Source organism: Jaculus jaculus, chromosome 6, assembly GCF_020740685.1.
Source record: "Jaculus jaculus isolate mJacJac1 chromosome 6, mJacJac1.mat.Y.cur, whole genome shotgun sequence".
NCBI lineage: Eukaryota > Metazoa > Chordata > Mammalia > Rodentia > Dipodidae > Jaculus > Jaculus jaculus.
The window spans coordinates 32348031-32362900 of record NC_059107.1 but is presented as its reverse complement, the minus strand read 5'-3'; the positions used below and the strand labels follow the sequence as shown (position 1 = coordinate 32362900).

The following is a 14870-nucleotide window of genomic DNA, read 5'->3' as shown; positions in this document are numbered from 1 at the left end:
TCCATCCTAGGAAAGCTAAACGTGTACCCATGCACCTGCTGTGCAGTGTGGGGGAGAAAAGACCAATGTGTCTGGATCCCTGTTTGTCCTCTCCCTACAGAGGTGAATGCTGCTAAATCATCATCTTACAAATGCATTGTAACTAGTTTTGTGTTAGTAAAAACTCTTTGGTATTCGGATGTATTCTTTAACTTTTCAAACTCGGCCTTGAACTGCATTGCAGCTCATGTGGTCTTTCTCCCGGTCATGCTGTGTGGTGTGGGTGGACTTGTTTCTCCATTCTGCTGCTGATGGACATTTGAGTGGCATCCAGGCTTTTTCTCTTAGGCATGTTCCTAATGTCTCCCTCCACCCCCAAAGTTCTGGAACATTCAAACACAAACATGAGGATTGCTAGGCTATAGCCTGTGTACATTGAGTCTTGCTAGATGAGACCACATTGCTCTCTAGAGTGGACTCTGTTCTTTCTCCTTCAGCTGCACTCGATGCTAGAGAGATTCCCCTCTGCCCATGGCTTAGTCCCTATTGTCAGCCTTCTCGGTATCTGAAAGTTTATTTAGTTTGCATTTTCCACCTGTCAGTTGAGGGTCTTGGTGTATTGATCACGTGCCCTTCTGCTGTGGTGCTTGATTTCTGACCCCCTTTCTTCCCGATGTTCAGGATTTCTGTAACAGTCCTCTGGTACATGCTTCGCAGAGAGACCTTGCAGCTTGCGTGGCTTCTTGCTTTGCCAATACCATTTGATGTTGTCTACATTTAAATGTGATGTACTAGTCCTTTCCAAAGATGGTTTCTTCTGAAAGTTTTCAGATTTTGCACTTTATCTACTTGGAACACAGTTTTGTGTCAGGTGAGGGGAAGTGATTCTTTTTTCCTACTGTCTTTAATCAGTTGTTCCAGCAGCATTTCCGACTCAGTCATACTTCCCCACCACCTGAGACTGTCCCTCAAGTGTCCTCTCCTCTCCCAACCCCTTCCCTCCAGCTAGGGTGGCCATGTGACTAAGGAGATGCTGGAAGAAGTCTAAGGAGGGTTTCTGGTTGCCTAGCCACCTTCCTGCTTGGAATGTGGCAGGACTCCCAAGGGTGCAGAAGCCGCCTGTGAGGGCTGGACTGGGTGCACAGCACAGCCGGTAGAGAAGTCCTCTATGACAGGGTTGAGGTGCTACGCCAGGCCTGGACTGCCAACTGCTGGTTTTGTTTTGTTTTTTTTTCCTTTCTTTTTGTGTGAAATAAATCCCTATTTGTTCAAACTACTGAGTCATGTTTTCTTTTTTTTTGTTTTGAGAGGTACGGTCTCTCTCTAGCCCAGGCTGACCAGAATTCACTATGTAGTCTCAGACTGGTGGCAAACTCATGGCGATCCTCCGGAATTAAAGGCATGTGCCACCACATCCGGCTCTGAGTCATGTTTTCTGTTTGCAGTTAAAGCACCTAGCTTCTGCCCCTGTGAATTTTCTGACATACCTGGGTCTACCCTGCCCCACGGCTGATGTTCTGAGCTACAAACACATGCCATGAGTTTGAGGCCAGCCTGAGACTACATAGTGAATTCCTGGTCTGCCTAGGCTGAAGTGAGACCCTACCTGGAAAACTAACAAAGCAAGTAAAGGCATGTTTTTGCAAAGCCTGATGGTCTAGGGCTCAACTCTGAAGCAATACAAGTAGGCTGGATACAAAAAGAAGATGGCTTAGCGGTTAAGGCATTTGCCTGCAAAGCCAAAGGACCCTGGTTCAATTTCCCCAGGACCTTGTGCTAGATGCACAAGGAGGCACTTGCATCTGGAGTTGATTTGCAGTGGCTTGAGGCCCTGGCCTGCCCATTCTCTTTCACTCACTCTATACCTCTTTCTCTCAAATAAGGAAATAAATTTTTAAAAAATGGCACAAGTGTATGGTGTTCATTTGCAATGGCAAGAGGCCTGCTCTTTTTACATATGTAATGTGTAATGAACTTAATAACAGAGCAAACCACCAGGTGTCAAGTTCTAAAACCAGTTTTTGAGAAGCAACAAATTGTCTTCCCAGTTTCAGGAAGATTGGTCACAGACATCCAAAAGCTTGGCATAAGGCAAGCTACATGTCTCAGTAATGTCGAGTAGAGCCCCCAGGTTTACTGAGACGGCTGACTGGAGTGAACACCTCACAAAGTTCCTCTGCACATCAGATGCTGGAGCATCCTCAGTTCCTTAATCCAGGTCAGCCGGGGCTAGAGAGACACCCTGCTCTTCAAGATAAAAGGGGGAGGGCTGGAAAGATGGCTCAGTGGTTAACACTTGCCTGCAAAGCCTAACAACTCAGGTTCAGTTCCTTGTAAAGCCAGATGCACAAAGTGGTACATATATCTGGAATTCCTTTGCAGTGACTAAAGACCCTGGCATGTCCATTCTCTCTCTCTCACATTCTCTGCTTGCAATTTAAAAGGAAAAAAAAAAAAAAAGGAAAGAGGGCTCTAGAGATGGCTTAATGGTTAAGGCACTTGCCTGCAAAGCCTAAGGACCCAGGTTTGATTCTCCAGGTCCCACGTAAGCCAGATACACAAGGTGTGCATGCTTCTGGAGTTGGTTTGCAGTGGCTAGAGGCCCTGGTGTGCCCATTCCCCCGCCCCCCCCACCGTCTCTTTCTCTGTAATAAGATAAAATGGGGGGGAAAAAAAAAACAAAAGAGCCAGTCATGGTAGCGCACGCCTTTAATCCTGGCACTCAGGAGGCAGAGGTAGGAGGATCACTGTGTGTTTGAGACCACCCTGAAACTATGTAGTGAATTCCAGGTCAGCCTGGGCCAGAGTGAAACCCTACTTTGAAAGACCAAAAATAAAATGAATGAATAAGTAAAAATAATAAAATAATTTTAAAAAAGGAAAGGAAACATGCTGGCAAGGATGTGGGGAAAAAGAAAATTCGTTGCTGGAGGGTGTGCAGATGGATGCAGCAACTCTGGAAGTGTGCAGCGGTTCCTCACAAAACAAACTAGAGCTACTGCATGTCTCACTCTTGGGAATACACCCGAAGGACTCAAAAGTCAGAATAGCACAGAGATACTTGCACATCCATGTTTATCACTGCACTATTCATAATAGCTAGGAAAGAAAACCAACCGACATGTCTATCCACAGATGGATGGATAAAGAATGGTTCATATGTGCAATAGAATTCTATCCAGCTGTGAAGAAAAGTGAAGCCATGACATATACAGGAAAATGGATACAACTAGAAATCATGCCAAGTGAAATAAGCCACACTCAGAAAGACAAATAACTCCATATTATCTCACGTGTAGAATCTAGATGCAAAATTATATGTGTGTGTATATATTTATTTACATGTATATACCTGTTATGAAACTAGAAAGGGGATCATAAGAAGAGAGACGTCATAAGGAAGGATAAATAGAGATGGTAATGGGAAACATTCAATGAAAAGGCAGAATTGGGGCTGGAGAAATGGCTTAGCGGTTAAGGTGCTTGTCTGCAAAGCCGAAGGACTCAGGTTCAATGCCCCAGGACCCATTGTAAGTAAGGTGCATGCGTCTGAAGTTTGCAGTGGCTGGAAGCCCTGACGTGTCCATTCTCTCTCAAATATAATTATAAAATACTTAAAAAAAGAAAAAGAATGGGAGCCAGGTGTGGTGGTGCACGCCTTTAATTCCAGCACCTAGTAGCAGAGGTAGGAGGATCATTGTGAATTCAAGGCCACTGTGAGGCTACATAATGAATTCCAGGTCAGCCCGAACTAGAGTGAGACCCAACCTCTAAGAAAGCAACAACAAAGGAAAACCAAATAAAAACCACAAGAACAAAACACCCCCCCCATACACACTTTTTTTTGAATAAAAGAATTGGGACCTGTCAGGGAGGACTGTGGAGGAGAGAAATAGATGAGAAGAATGTGTAATGAGGATGCCATGCTGGAATCCATTTCTTTGTATGCTAATCTAAAAATTTATTTAAGGGGGGAGGGTGTCAAGCATGGTGGCTCACACTGTTAATCCCAGTACTGGGGAGGCAGAAGTAGAGAGATTGCTATAAATTTGAGGCCAGCCTGGGCTACACAGTGAGTTCCAGGTTAGCTTGGGCTAGAGCCAAACCTTGCCTATTCACCTGCCCACTCCACTCCCCCCCCCCCCAAAAAAAAGTCACACACTCCTCCAGGACCAGGTTAAGATGCTTCTTAGGGTTTAGCTGTTAGTAGTGTCTTTTCCTGGGAGAACCTGAAACTCTAATCCTGAAGCTGTCTGTGTGTGATGCTAAACTCTTCTCAGCTGACCCTGCAGAGAATCTCTCCGGAAGTGGCCTGACTGAAATGCGCTTACCTAGGGCTGTCTCTTCGTGGTCTCTTCCTTGGGTTTCCAGCGGATTCTCAAGTCAATGCCCCCACCCTGTTACTGCTGCCATCACCTTCCTGACTGGCTGGTGCTGGGTCCTGCAGCCTTCTCTGGAAGAAGAGTGACATCCGGCTCATCCCAGGAGGGCTCTTGGACTCTGAGTTAGGAAGGCATCAAGGGTTGTCTCTCCGGGAGGAAGAAGTCGGTTGTTTTGGCCCTAGAGAGGGGGTGGCTGCGTCGTGCCAGCCACTGCCTAGTTGACCCCCACGGCGCGGTCAACAGTCTCCCCTCCCCCGGGGCACGCACAGCTGAGTCAGCAGCGACCAGAAGGGCCATTCCGGGACCGCAGCACCAAGAGCCACATCAACCAGACGTGGTGGCGCACGCCTTTAATCCCAGCACTCGGGAGGGAGGCAGAGGTAAAAGGATTGCCGTGAGTTCGAGGCCCGCCTGGGCCGACATAGTGAATTCCAGGTCAGCCTGTGCTACATCAAAACAAACAAACACACTCCACCACCGCCAACAAAAACCCAGATGAGTGTGATCTGGCTTGGAAAGCTGTTACCCTAACTGACTGCAGATGAGACGCTTCCTATTCGACACTATAGGAGGCTGAGGTCCAGCCGGGGCCCAAGGGGGACAGGAGACAGGTGTAAGGACTGACCCCCTTCCTCATGCACAGAAACCGGGTCCACTCCCACGCCCCTCCGCAGGCGCCTGCGCACTGCGCTCCGTTACCCCGCTCACCCGCGCTCTCACCCTCCTCCGGAGTTTTCAAATTTGAAACCTGCTTCTTTTCCCGCCCGAACGTGTGGACCAGCAGCGGGAGAGGGCGGGGCCGCGCAGCAGCCGACCCCGCCTCCGAGGTGACGTCAGCGCGCCAAGCCGCCAATGGGCGAGCGAGGCCCGGATGGCCCCACCCCTCCCGAGGCGAACACGTGCACGCGGGTGCCGAAGAAGGAACCTCGGTGCCACCCACGCCGCGCCCCGCAGGGAGCTCCCAGCCTGCATGGCCCTGCAGACTGAGGCCGGGAGGCTCCAAGGAGCCTACGGATTTGAATTGGCTTGGCGCCGGCTTCCTCCGGCGCCGAGGGTCGCCCACGGGCCCGGCCTGGAGCCCCGCGCGCGTCCCTGTCCCGCGGGGATCAGCGGTCTCCGGAGGCGGGGAGGTGGGTGGCGGACTCGCTCGCGGAGGGTGGGCTGCGGTTCCCAGGCTTGTCCTGGGGGCGGGGCGTTCCCGGGGGCGGGGCGTTCCGGGGGCGGGGCGGGCCCCTGTGTTTGTTGCACCGTGTCAGTTAACATTGAAACAAAAGTGGTGTAGTCGCTGCCGGGGCGGCTCGCTGCCAGCTGTCTCCGACATGGAGCCTGTGGCCAGCAACATCCAGGTCCTGCTACAGGCGGCCGAGTTCCTGGAGCGACGCGAGAGAGGTGAGGGAAAACCCTGTGGAGTGGGGGAGACTCTGGGCGGTGACCTCGCTGCCCGCACCCACCCCTGGGGGCCTGGACTGGACTTGGCTCTTCACTTGAACCGTACACGGCCGGAGAGGCGTACTGCGGGCAGCTGGGCATGGAGGGACTGGGGAAATGATCCTGGCGCCAAAAGCCGTTCCTTGGCCATGCCATGCCAGGAGGCTCCTCCGGATGACGGGCGGGGCTTTGGGGGGGGTCTCTCTCTGGCAGAGGCAGAGCATGGCTACGCGTCCCTGTTCCCGCACCGCAGTCCGGTCCCGGTCTACAGGAGGAGGAAGCGACCCCTGCAAGCTCCGGGCACGCTGGACAGTGGGCGGTGAGGATGGATGGGGTATTGGGGGAGAGGCGGTACCCCCTCGAACTCCTCCTCTGCTCACTTCCTCCTTGTTCGCATCTTCTGGGGCAGGTAGCCAGCCCCAGCACCCCTCCTACCATCCGCCCACTCCCCAAGCATACAGATTTTTATTCATTCAAAGCCTACTTTTTGAGCACCGTTGATGTGCCACAAACTGTGAGCAGGACAGTTGAGCTGGGGCTCTTTTTGTACTTACACTCCCATTAAACCATTCCCTCTCCTGCACTGGCTCTTGATTTTCTGCCTTTTCCTCAACCCTCTGCATATGCTGTTCCCTTTAAATGCTTATCAGTCTTCTCTTCTCTCTGGGAAACTTATGTTTTGTGCTCAGTTCCTATGTCACATCTTTCCCGGAAGCCTGTATTGCCTGGCTGGTAGGGACCTCCACAACCACCCTGGCAGATGTGGGTCTCTGGATCCTCTTCCCCCGTCTAGGGCTTTGGTAGGGGCAGCACAGGTCCCTGACATGGGACTTACTTGGGACAGACAGATAGCTGTAGTGGATTTTGAGCCACAGAGCGTCCTGGGGCTGAGGATTTGGGTGATACCAACAGCTCCTCATTCCATCCTCCTTGGCATTGGCAGGTCTGTGCACAATGAGTTGGAGAAACGCAGGTGAGTCCTAGCCTGGCCCTGACAATACCAGGCCCTAAGAACCATCTCCCTCAGGCCTCTCCTCCCTTGCCATCCCTTTGGCCAGTAAGGTGGGGCTGGCACTGCCCTCCAGACCCCTTCCCCTTGCAGGAGGGCCCAGCTGAAGCGATGCCTGGAGCAACTAAAGCAGCAGATGCCCCTGGGGGCTGACTGTGTCCGATACACCACGCTGAGCCTGCTGCGCCGAGCCAGGATGCACATCCAGGTTAGGAACCGGCCCTGCACTCTCAGCCTGCTTTTGTGCTGCTGTGTGGAAGGGTGTGGTGTGGGAAGCCTGACTGGAGCTATGGGAAAGGGCCACATGTGGTCCACCTGTGTGACTTGAAACTTTGTGTGCTTTAGTTGCCACATCTACCAGTTGGGAAGAAAAGCAGTATACAATAACAGGGCTATCCTAAGCCTTTAGTGAGTCCAAATTGTGTTTGTTGCAATCATGGTTATTATTATTATGTTCTTTTTTGTAATTTTTTTATGGTTATTATTACTAGCTGAGAAACCTCAGGAAAGTTAGGTGGTGTGCTTGGACTTCGTTGCTGCTCAGTCCCGGGGGAGAGGGGATGGTTGTTGAAATATTCTGTGAGCCAAGTGGTGGCACACACCTTTAGTCCCAGCACTGAAGAGGCTGAGGTAGGAAGATTGCTGTGAGTTCAAGGCCATCCTGGGGAGGGCTACAGAATGAGTTCCAGGTTAGCCTAAGCTAGAATAAGACCATGCCTGAAAAAACAACCTCCCCCCCCCACACACACAGAAGACAGAAGAGATCCTGTAAGTGTCTCTTCAGGTGCTCCCCCTCTCTTGCCCGTACCTTTCAAAAACCTATTCTGGTCTGTGTGTTTTGATGGGGGCAGCTTCCAGGTATCAGGAGAGAATGGGAAAAAGCCTGAGCCTGTAGCTTGTCCTGGGAGGTTGCTGTTGTCTGGGTGAACGTGCACGCCTCCTGGTGGACAGAAGTGGTTGTGTAGGAGTTCAGACAGCAAGAGGCCCAGGCAGCATCAGAGATGTGGGCATTGCCAAAAGCTGCCTGGAGAAAATAGGGTTTTCCCTGCTTTCCTGGCCTTTTCGATAAGAAAGGAAAGTATAGCCAGACTATAGAAACTAAGGGCCGGAGAGGTGGCCTAGCGGTTAAGGCGCTTGCCTTCAAAACCAAAGGAACCAGGTTCAATTCTCCAGGACCCATATAAATCCAGGTGTACATGGCACATGTATCTGGAGTTTGTTTGCAGTGGCTAGAAGCCCTGGTGTGCTCATTCATCTGCCTGTCTATCTCTACCTGCCTCTTTCTCTCTCAAACAAAATAAAATTAAAAAAAAATATTTAAAGATACATAACAGCAACTAAGAGGCAGATTCAGGACCCAAGTACCAGCATTCTCAACTGTGCCATCCAGCTTGGGAAGTGTCTGAACTAGCTCACAGGTCCCCACTAGTCATCTGCATTGTTCTCAGGTTGGCATATAGGCCCTGGCTTCTCGCATGGTGCTTGCTCATTTTCAGGTGCTTGGCTGGCCTGTGGGCAGGACCTGGGGGTCATCCCATCACTCCTCTTCTGGACTAATGAACTGTAGCCTTCTCTCGGGCCCCGGGCCTTCTTTGTGTGACCTCTACCAGGTTGCTTCTAGTCTGCCCTAGAATGGTATAGGCTACACATAGATGTGCCCAGGCTGAAAACCTGGAGAATTCCTGATTGCTAGGACACAGCCTTGGTTATTTCCCATGAAATTCAAGGCTCTCTCAAACCCAGACCTTACCACTTAGATCACCATTTTGGGGTTCATCTCCCTATTACTGAAAAGGTTGGACTCTCCCATGCCTTCCAGGCTGCCTCTACAACCCACCCCCCACATCTTGGTCCAGGTAGCTCTCCTTCACATCCTACCACTGAGCACCAGCACAGCTACTCTCATTCTTATTGAATGACTGGGACAGGCTTCTGCCCAGTGAGAGCTGCGCAGAGCAGACCCTGGCTCTCTGGACCCCGAGCAGAGCTCAAGCTAGGGTAAAGGAAGGTTAATGCTGAAGTCTTAGGTCTCCTGGAAAGATCTAAACCAGGAGTTACAAACTGGTAACCTTTGCTTAGTTTTCTAATATTTTACTTTCTATTTCCTTAAAGAAATGGGGGAGATAGAGGCTTGAGAAATGGCTTAGTGGCTAAGGCACTTGTTTGCAAAGCCAAAGGACCCAGGTTCGATTCCCCAGGACCCATGTAAGCCAGATGTACAGTGGGGTGCACGCATCTGGAGTTCGTTTGCAGAGGCTAGAGGCCCTGGTACACCCATTCTTTCTCTCTCTTCCTGCCTGTTGTCTCTCAAATAAATAAAGAAAAAAAAATACATAAACCAAAGGAAAAAAATGAGGAGATAAAGCAGTGCTGAGCTTGTGGCCATGAGGTAACTGGCTGAACCTGGAAGTGTCCATCTCCTTAAGCCAGAGTACGTGTCAGGATGCCAGTCCATTCCCCCCACTTCCTGACTCTCTTGCCATCATAGCCCATCTGATTAGGCATTTGAGATTGGCGTGCCTCCCCGTGCCATGCCCATCTAGACAGATCATCTATGGGTGTGAAAGGGTAAGTGGAGGGCAGCCTTCCTGACTGAAGTAAACAAAGGCACAGGTGGCATGACTAGTGCTTAGTCGTGATGGGGACAAGGCCCAAGCCGCTGACCCCAGCCCGTCACGCGCCCTGCAGAAGCTGGAGGAGCAGGAGCAGCAGGCCCGGCGGCTCAAGGAGAAGCTGCGCAGCCGGCAGCAGAGCCTGCGGCAGCAGCTGGAGCAGCTCCAGGAGCTGCCCATGACCGTGGAGCGGGAACGGCTGCGGGCAGACAGCCTGGACTCTTCTGGCTTGTCCTCGGAACGCTCGGATTCTGACCAAGGTGAGTGCCACGACACAAGGACTGTGGGGCTTGTGGGTGGCCAGGGCTTCCAAGCAGACTTTTTTCTTGTGCAGAGGAGCTGGAAGTGGATGTGGAGAGCCTGGTGTTTGGGGACGAGATCGAGCTGCTGCGGGGCTTCAGCGCTGGCCAGGAGCACAGCTACTCACACCGCTCCGGCACGTAGCTGTAATGCTCATGGTGAGAACACCTTCCCACTGGACTGAGCCTGCCAGGCGGCTGCTCAGAGCTGCCTGTCGGGGGACTTAAAGGACCCTTGTGTGGAAACAGGTTTTCCCTGTGCACAGCTTGGGCTGGGCCAATACCACTCCTCCCCACCAGGCATTTTATGTAGCACTTGGTTCTGCTCTGGTGGTGGTAGGGGGGCAGGACACTCATTAAGATACTCATGTCCCTTCTGGGACAAGGACCCTGGCTATTGCCCCACACATACTGTACAGTGTTTTAATTAAATTCTCTTTCACAACTTCCCATCCATGTTCTTGACTGATGAAATGGAGAAGTCCTAGCCACAGCTGGAAAGGACACATATCAGCTGCTGCCACAAGCCAGGCAGCTCCCATTAATTCTCACTATATGGAGGCTGCTGCCTGTCTATTGGGTTGTAGTGGCCCCAAGGCCACATGATGTGACTTCCCTGAGGCCGGGAGCCAGGAAAACAGTGGAGTCAGACAAGATCCAAACCAAAGCCTTCTGACTCCAGAGCTTGGGCCTATTGAGTCCAACAAGTATTTATTGAATGCCTGTTATATGCTAAATATTCCAGGGACTTGGGACACATCAGAGAATAGAACAAGGAACCCTGCCCTCGTGGAGCTTACAGTCTACCATTTATTGCCACTTCACCTGCGCACTGCTTGTGACCTTGGGCAAGTCACAATCTGTCTGCACCTGTCAGATGCCCAAAGGGGGAACAAGCAGGCCCGGCTCAGCATGGACATGGAGCCTGGTATACTGAGATGCTGAACAGGGCACGTGCGCAGCCACCACCCCAACAGCAGAGAGGGCTGCAAGTTGATTTTTAATAAGTACAAGAGGAGTAGGGGAGAGGGCTGAGCCGCACGGGCTGGTGGGCTACACAAACTGCTGCTGCTGCTGCTGCTGTTTGGTGGCGGCCTTGTTGGCGAGGTCCTTGGCCTTCTCTGTAGCTGCCAGTGCCGTCTCCTTCGCTTTCTCCTTGGCCTCTTTGGCTGTCTCAACAAGTGTTTTAGAAGGGGTCTCACCTGCAGCAAAGGACGGAAGGCTGGATTCAGGTGATGCCTATATAAGACTCACCTAATCCCTGTTCAAACATAGCAGTCGGTAAGGACCAGACTCTTTTGGAAAGCAGTCATTGCTGTGTGTCCTGCACCCCTCTCCCCCAGCCAACAGAAGATTCCCAGGCTCAGAGCAGTGCAATGACTGGCCAAACGCCTTACTGATCAGGCTGAGCCAGGATCAAGCCAGCCTCTCCTGGTGAGTACAACTCAAGCAGTGCCCATAACTCTCACCTTGCAGCTTGGCCAAGATGTATTCAAAACCCTTCATTGTCTTGGTCACATTGCTTTTGAATCGGGCAAGACCAAATTCCTGGCAGAAGAGAAGGATGGGGAATAGCTCAGCTCCCAGCCCCAAAGCCCCATGGTCCCCGAGCCATGGCAGCCTCTGCCAAGACCACTTACCTGGACAGCTCTGGAGACCCCAAATAAACTAGAGGAGACCCAGGCTTCCCGGCGGATTTCGGTCCAGCTGTTGTTGTCAGAATTCACACAGTAAACACATCGTTCCTCCACCACCTGTGTGAGGGAGTCAGACCAAGCACCTCACAGGGGTGTCTTCTGCTTTGCCCACTTGCACACAGACCTGGGTCTGGTCTGTGTGCTACCCAGGCTGGCTCCAAATTCCTCCATTCAAGCAATCCTCTCAATTCAACTTACTAAGCAGCTGAGGACTGCCAGCACATGCCATCATGCTAACTGATCCCTTGCCTCTCATCAAGGGAAGAAATAAAACCATCTTTGATCTCTACAGCCATTCTGTTGACCCTTAAAACTACAAGGACATGGTCTCTTGGGATCCGTAGCCTTCTAGTCTAGTCTCAGCTTTCTGTTTTGAGCCTCTGTATCTAGGTACATAGAGTATTTAGTTTAGTTTTTTTTTTTTTTGAATATTTTATTTTTACTTATTTATTTGACAGAGAAAGAGGGAGAGAGAGACAGAGTGGGCATGCCAGGGCTTCCAGCCACTGCAAACAAACTCCAGACACATGCACCCCCTTGTGCATCTGGCTAATATGGGTCCTGAGGAATCGAACCTGGGTCCTATGGTGTTGCATGCCAACACCTTAACTGCTAAGCCATCCCTCCAGTCCCATAGAGTGTTTTTACTCTTCCCTCCACACACTTCCTCTTTTTCATTTTATTTTATTTTTTTATGAGACTGAGAGAGAAAATGGGCATGCCAGGGCCTCCAGCCACTACAATCAAACTCCAAACACATGCGCCACCTTGTGCATTTGGCTTACATGAGATCTGGAGAGTCAAATATAGGTCCTTAGGCTTCGCAGGCAAGCACCTTAACTGTAAGCCATCTCTCCAGCTCACACTTCCTCTTGTGAGCTTCCTGAGAGAAGACCACTGAAGAGACCTGTCACCAAGCAGAGGTAGAGAGCGTTGGGCAGAGAAGGGTGCCCACATATCCTGTGACCTTGCAGGATGCATCTCCTCTCTGAACCTTACCTGTTTGTAAAACCAAAGATTTCCCATCTCAAGGTTAGAGAGGCTAAGAAAGAATTCTCTAAAAGCCTGCAGGGAATTCACATATGCAAAGACACTGTTGAATATTCCTGAATCCCATGGGTTTTCAAGCTTTTAAGAAGCAAAAGATTCAAGGCATGTGTAATTCATTTTCCCCAAATCTCAAGCAGAAATCCTGGGGTTGGAGAGATGGCCCAGTAGTTAAAAGGTGCTTGCTTGCCAAGTGTGATGGCCTGGGTTTGATTCCGCAGGACCCACATAAACCCAGATGCACAAAGAGGTGCATGTTTCTAAAGCTTCCTGTGGCAGAAGGCCCTGGTATGCCCATTCTCTCATAAAACAAACAAGCAACAACAACAACAACAAGCAAGCAAGCAAAAAACCCCCACATATTTACCCAGGTATGGTAGTGCACACCTTTAATCCCAGCACTTGGCAGAGGTAGGAGGATCACTGTGCGTTCGAGGCCAGCCTGGGCTAGAGTGAGACCATACCTCAAAAAAAAAAAAATAAAATAAATAAATAAATAAAATCAAAATAAAATAAAATGGGCTGGAGAGACGGCTAAGTGGTTAAGGAGCTTGCCTGAAAAGCCTAAAGACCCAGGTTCAATTCCCCAGTACCCACGTAAGCCAGATGCATAGAGCGGCACATGCATATGGAATTCATTTGCAGTGGCTAGAGGCCCTGACATACACACACACACACACACACTCCCTCACACACAATGCAAATTAATAAAAAAAAAAAAAAAGAAAGAAAGAAAGAAAGAAAGAAAGAAAAAAAGAAATTCCATTAGGTGAAACAGAATTCCTCAAGTCTAAGTGGGGGTAGGCTCCCAAATGACAGCCACCATCTCCCATTTTCCCTGTGCAAGACTTCTGTGGGCCCAACCTGCATGTGTGCCATATACAGCTCTTCAGCAACTGTAAAATGGGTACACTGGGACAGGTTCAGAGAGGCCAAGGACCTGAACAGAGGACAATCAAGTTGTTCTCTACAACCTTTGTTGCTCCATAACCTAAGCCTTTCTCAGACCACAGAAGCTCCCTCACAACTCAAAGCCAAAGACTTGAAAAAAACAAGTATTTGGGGGGTACCAAAAGAGGTCTTACCATCAGCCGGGCATGGTTGATGTTCCAGGTGAAGGTGGTCATGGTCTGATTCTGTGGGTCCACAATAGAGTCCTCCAGGATGTACACCGAGTGAGCAACATTGGCAGGAAACAGTCGCTCCGCCCAGCGGGGCATCCTGTTGGTCTTGGTCAGGAGTCTCCGGGACAGAAGCTTCTGGTCAGGGGTCACCTCCCGGTGCACGATGTCTTCAGTCAAGACATGTTTGCTGCAGGTTTCAAAGTACACTTGATTCTCAGAAACCTGTCCCTGACAGACCTGCTTACCGGGGTTTCCATTTGGAGCCTCCGGGGGCCATGGCTTCCTACAATCTTGCAGAGTAATCAGTAACCGGGTCCAGAAAAAGTACCTTGAACCTATCACAGGGCAAATTCCAACTTCTGTCTCTCGCCTGACCTGGATTCCTTGGCTTTAGGGCTGAGCTGCAGCTCGTGATTCCTTGCACCACTAGAGAGCGCCACGGGCAGGTGAGCAGTCAGATGCCAGTATTTCCAACTCCCGTGCAGCTACCCCTCCTTCCCGGTTTACCACTCGGAAAAAGCCAGTGTTATACCAGGGCCTCATCCAGATCTCCACCCCGACCCAGCTGCCTCCTAGCACCTTGCACACTTGTCCTGGCCATTGTCCCGATAAGGTCCTTCGTGTCATTTAAGTGGCCACGATCTCAGAGATCCCCTAAAAGTCACATTCGGTGAGTCTTTCCTGGACCCATCGAGGGCGACGGGCTGCACACCTGGCCCTCCAGATGGCGCGGAGGGCGCTCGGCGCTGCCCGCGACCACGTACCTGTAGGGATTCGGGTACCGCTGCCAGAAGGCAGCGAACACTTGGTCCCAGGAACTTCGGAGCACGCTCTGGCCCAGGAAATACTTCACCATCGTGTCGGCCTGGGCGGACGGGCTCAGCACCCGCGCAGCATCAGGGGTGCGGAGCCCGGGGAGGGGCACGTGGCTAGGCGCAAGCCCGCCAGGCTCGCAGCTCAGTCACGGCCGCGCCGCGCCCAGGTCGCCACAGCCGCCATGAGGGGACGGCACGGCCGCGCGCCACTTCCGGCGCGGAGCCCCGGCACGGGGGACACGCCCACTTCCGGCGCTCGCGACGTCAGGCTCCGCCCCCTGCGCGCCTTCCCCCTCCCCTCCCCTCCCCCACCCCGCCCCACGGGTGCCGCGGCGCTGCGGGTTGGTGGGGACCCCACGGCTCAATCGGGAATCCTGGCCCGGGCAGAGGCTGGGTCGGGCCAGCTGTAGCGGGGGATCAGCGGCGAGCTGCCCCGCGGAGGGCGCTGCCCTGCTCCGCGCCGCGCCGCGCGCTCCCC

At 51.7% G+C, this 14870-nt stretch overlaps 2 protein-coding genes across 3 annotated transcripts; one reads left to right on the top strand and one right to left on the bottom strand.

Moving 5' to 3' along the window:
- Positions 1–5604: 5604 nt before the first annotated feature.
- On the top strand, positions 5605–10159 carry Mxd3 (MAX dimerization protein 3). The gene is made up of 6 exons (XM_004665053.2): positions 5605–5750; positions 6003–6108; positions 6733–6762; positions 6892–7006; positions 9487–9670; positions 9745–10159. The coding sequence occupies exons 1-6, from the start codon at positions 5681–5683 to the stop codon at positions 9852–9854; spliced, it is 615 nt and encodes a 204-aa protein (XP_004665110.1). The 5' UTR covers positions 5605–5680; the 3' UTR covers positions 9855–10159.
- A 244-nt stretch (positions 10160–10403) lies between these two features.
- Prelid1 (PRELI domain containing 1) lies at positions 10404–14559 on the bottom strand. 2 transcript variants are annotated; one of them, XM_004673272.2, is made up of 5 exons: positions 14342–14554; positions 13539–13764; positions 11350–11463; positions 11179–11257; positions 10404–10911 (listed from the first exon to the last, which is right to left on the bottom strand). In XM_004673272.2, the coding sequence occupies exons 1-5, from the start codon at positions 14431–14433 to the stop codon at positions 10763–10765; spliced, it is 660 nt and encodes a 219-aa protein (XP_004673329.2). In that variant the 5' UTR covers positions 14434–14554; the 3' UTR covers positions 10404–10762. The 2 variants fall into 2 exon arrangements, with proteins under 2 accessions (XP_004673329.2, XP_045007350.1); XM_045151415.1 differs by lacking the exon at positions 11350–11463 and having other exon boundaries at positions 14342–14559.
- Positions 14560–14870: the final 311 nt, after the last annotated feature.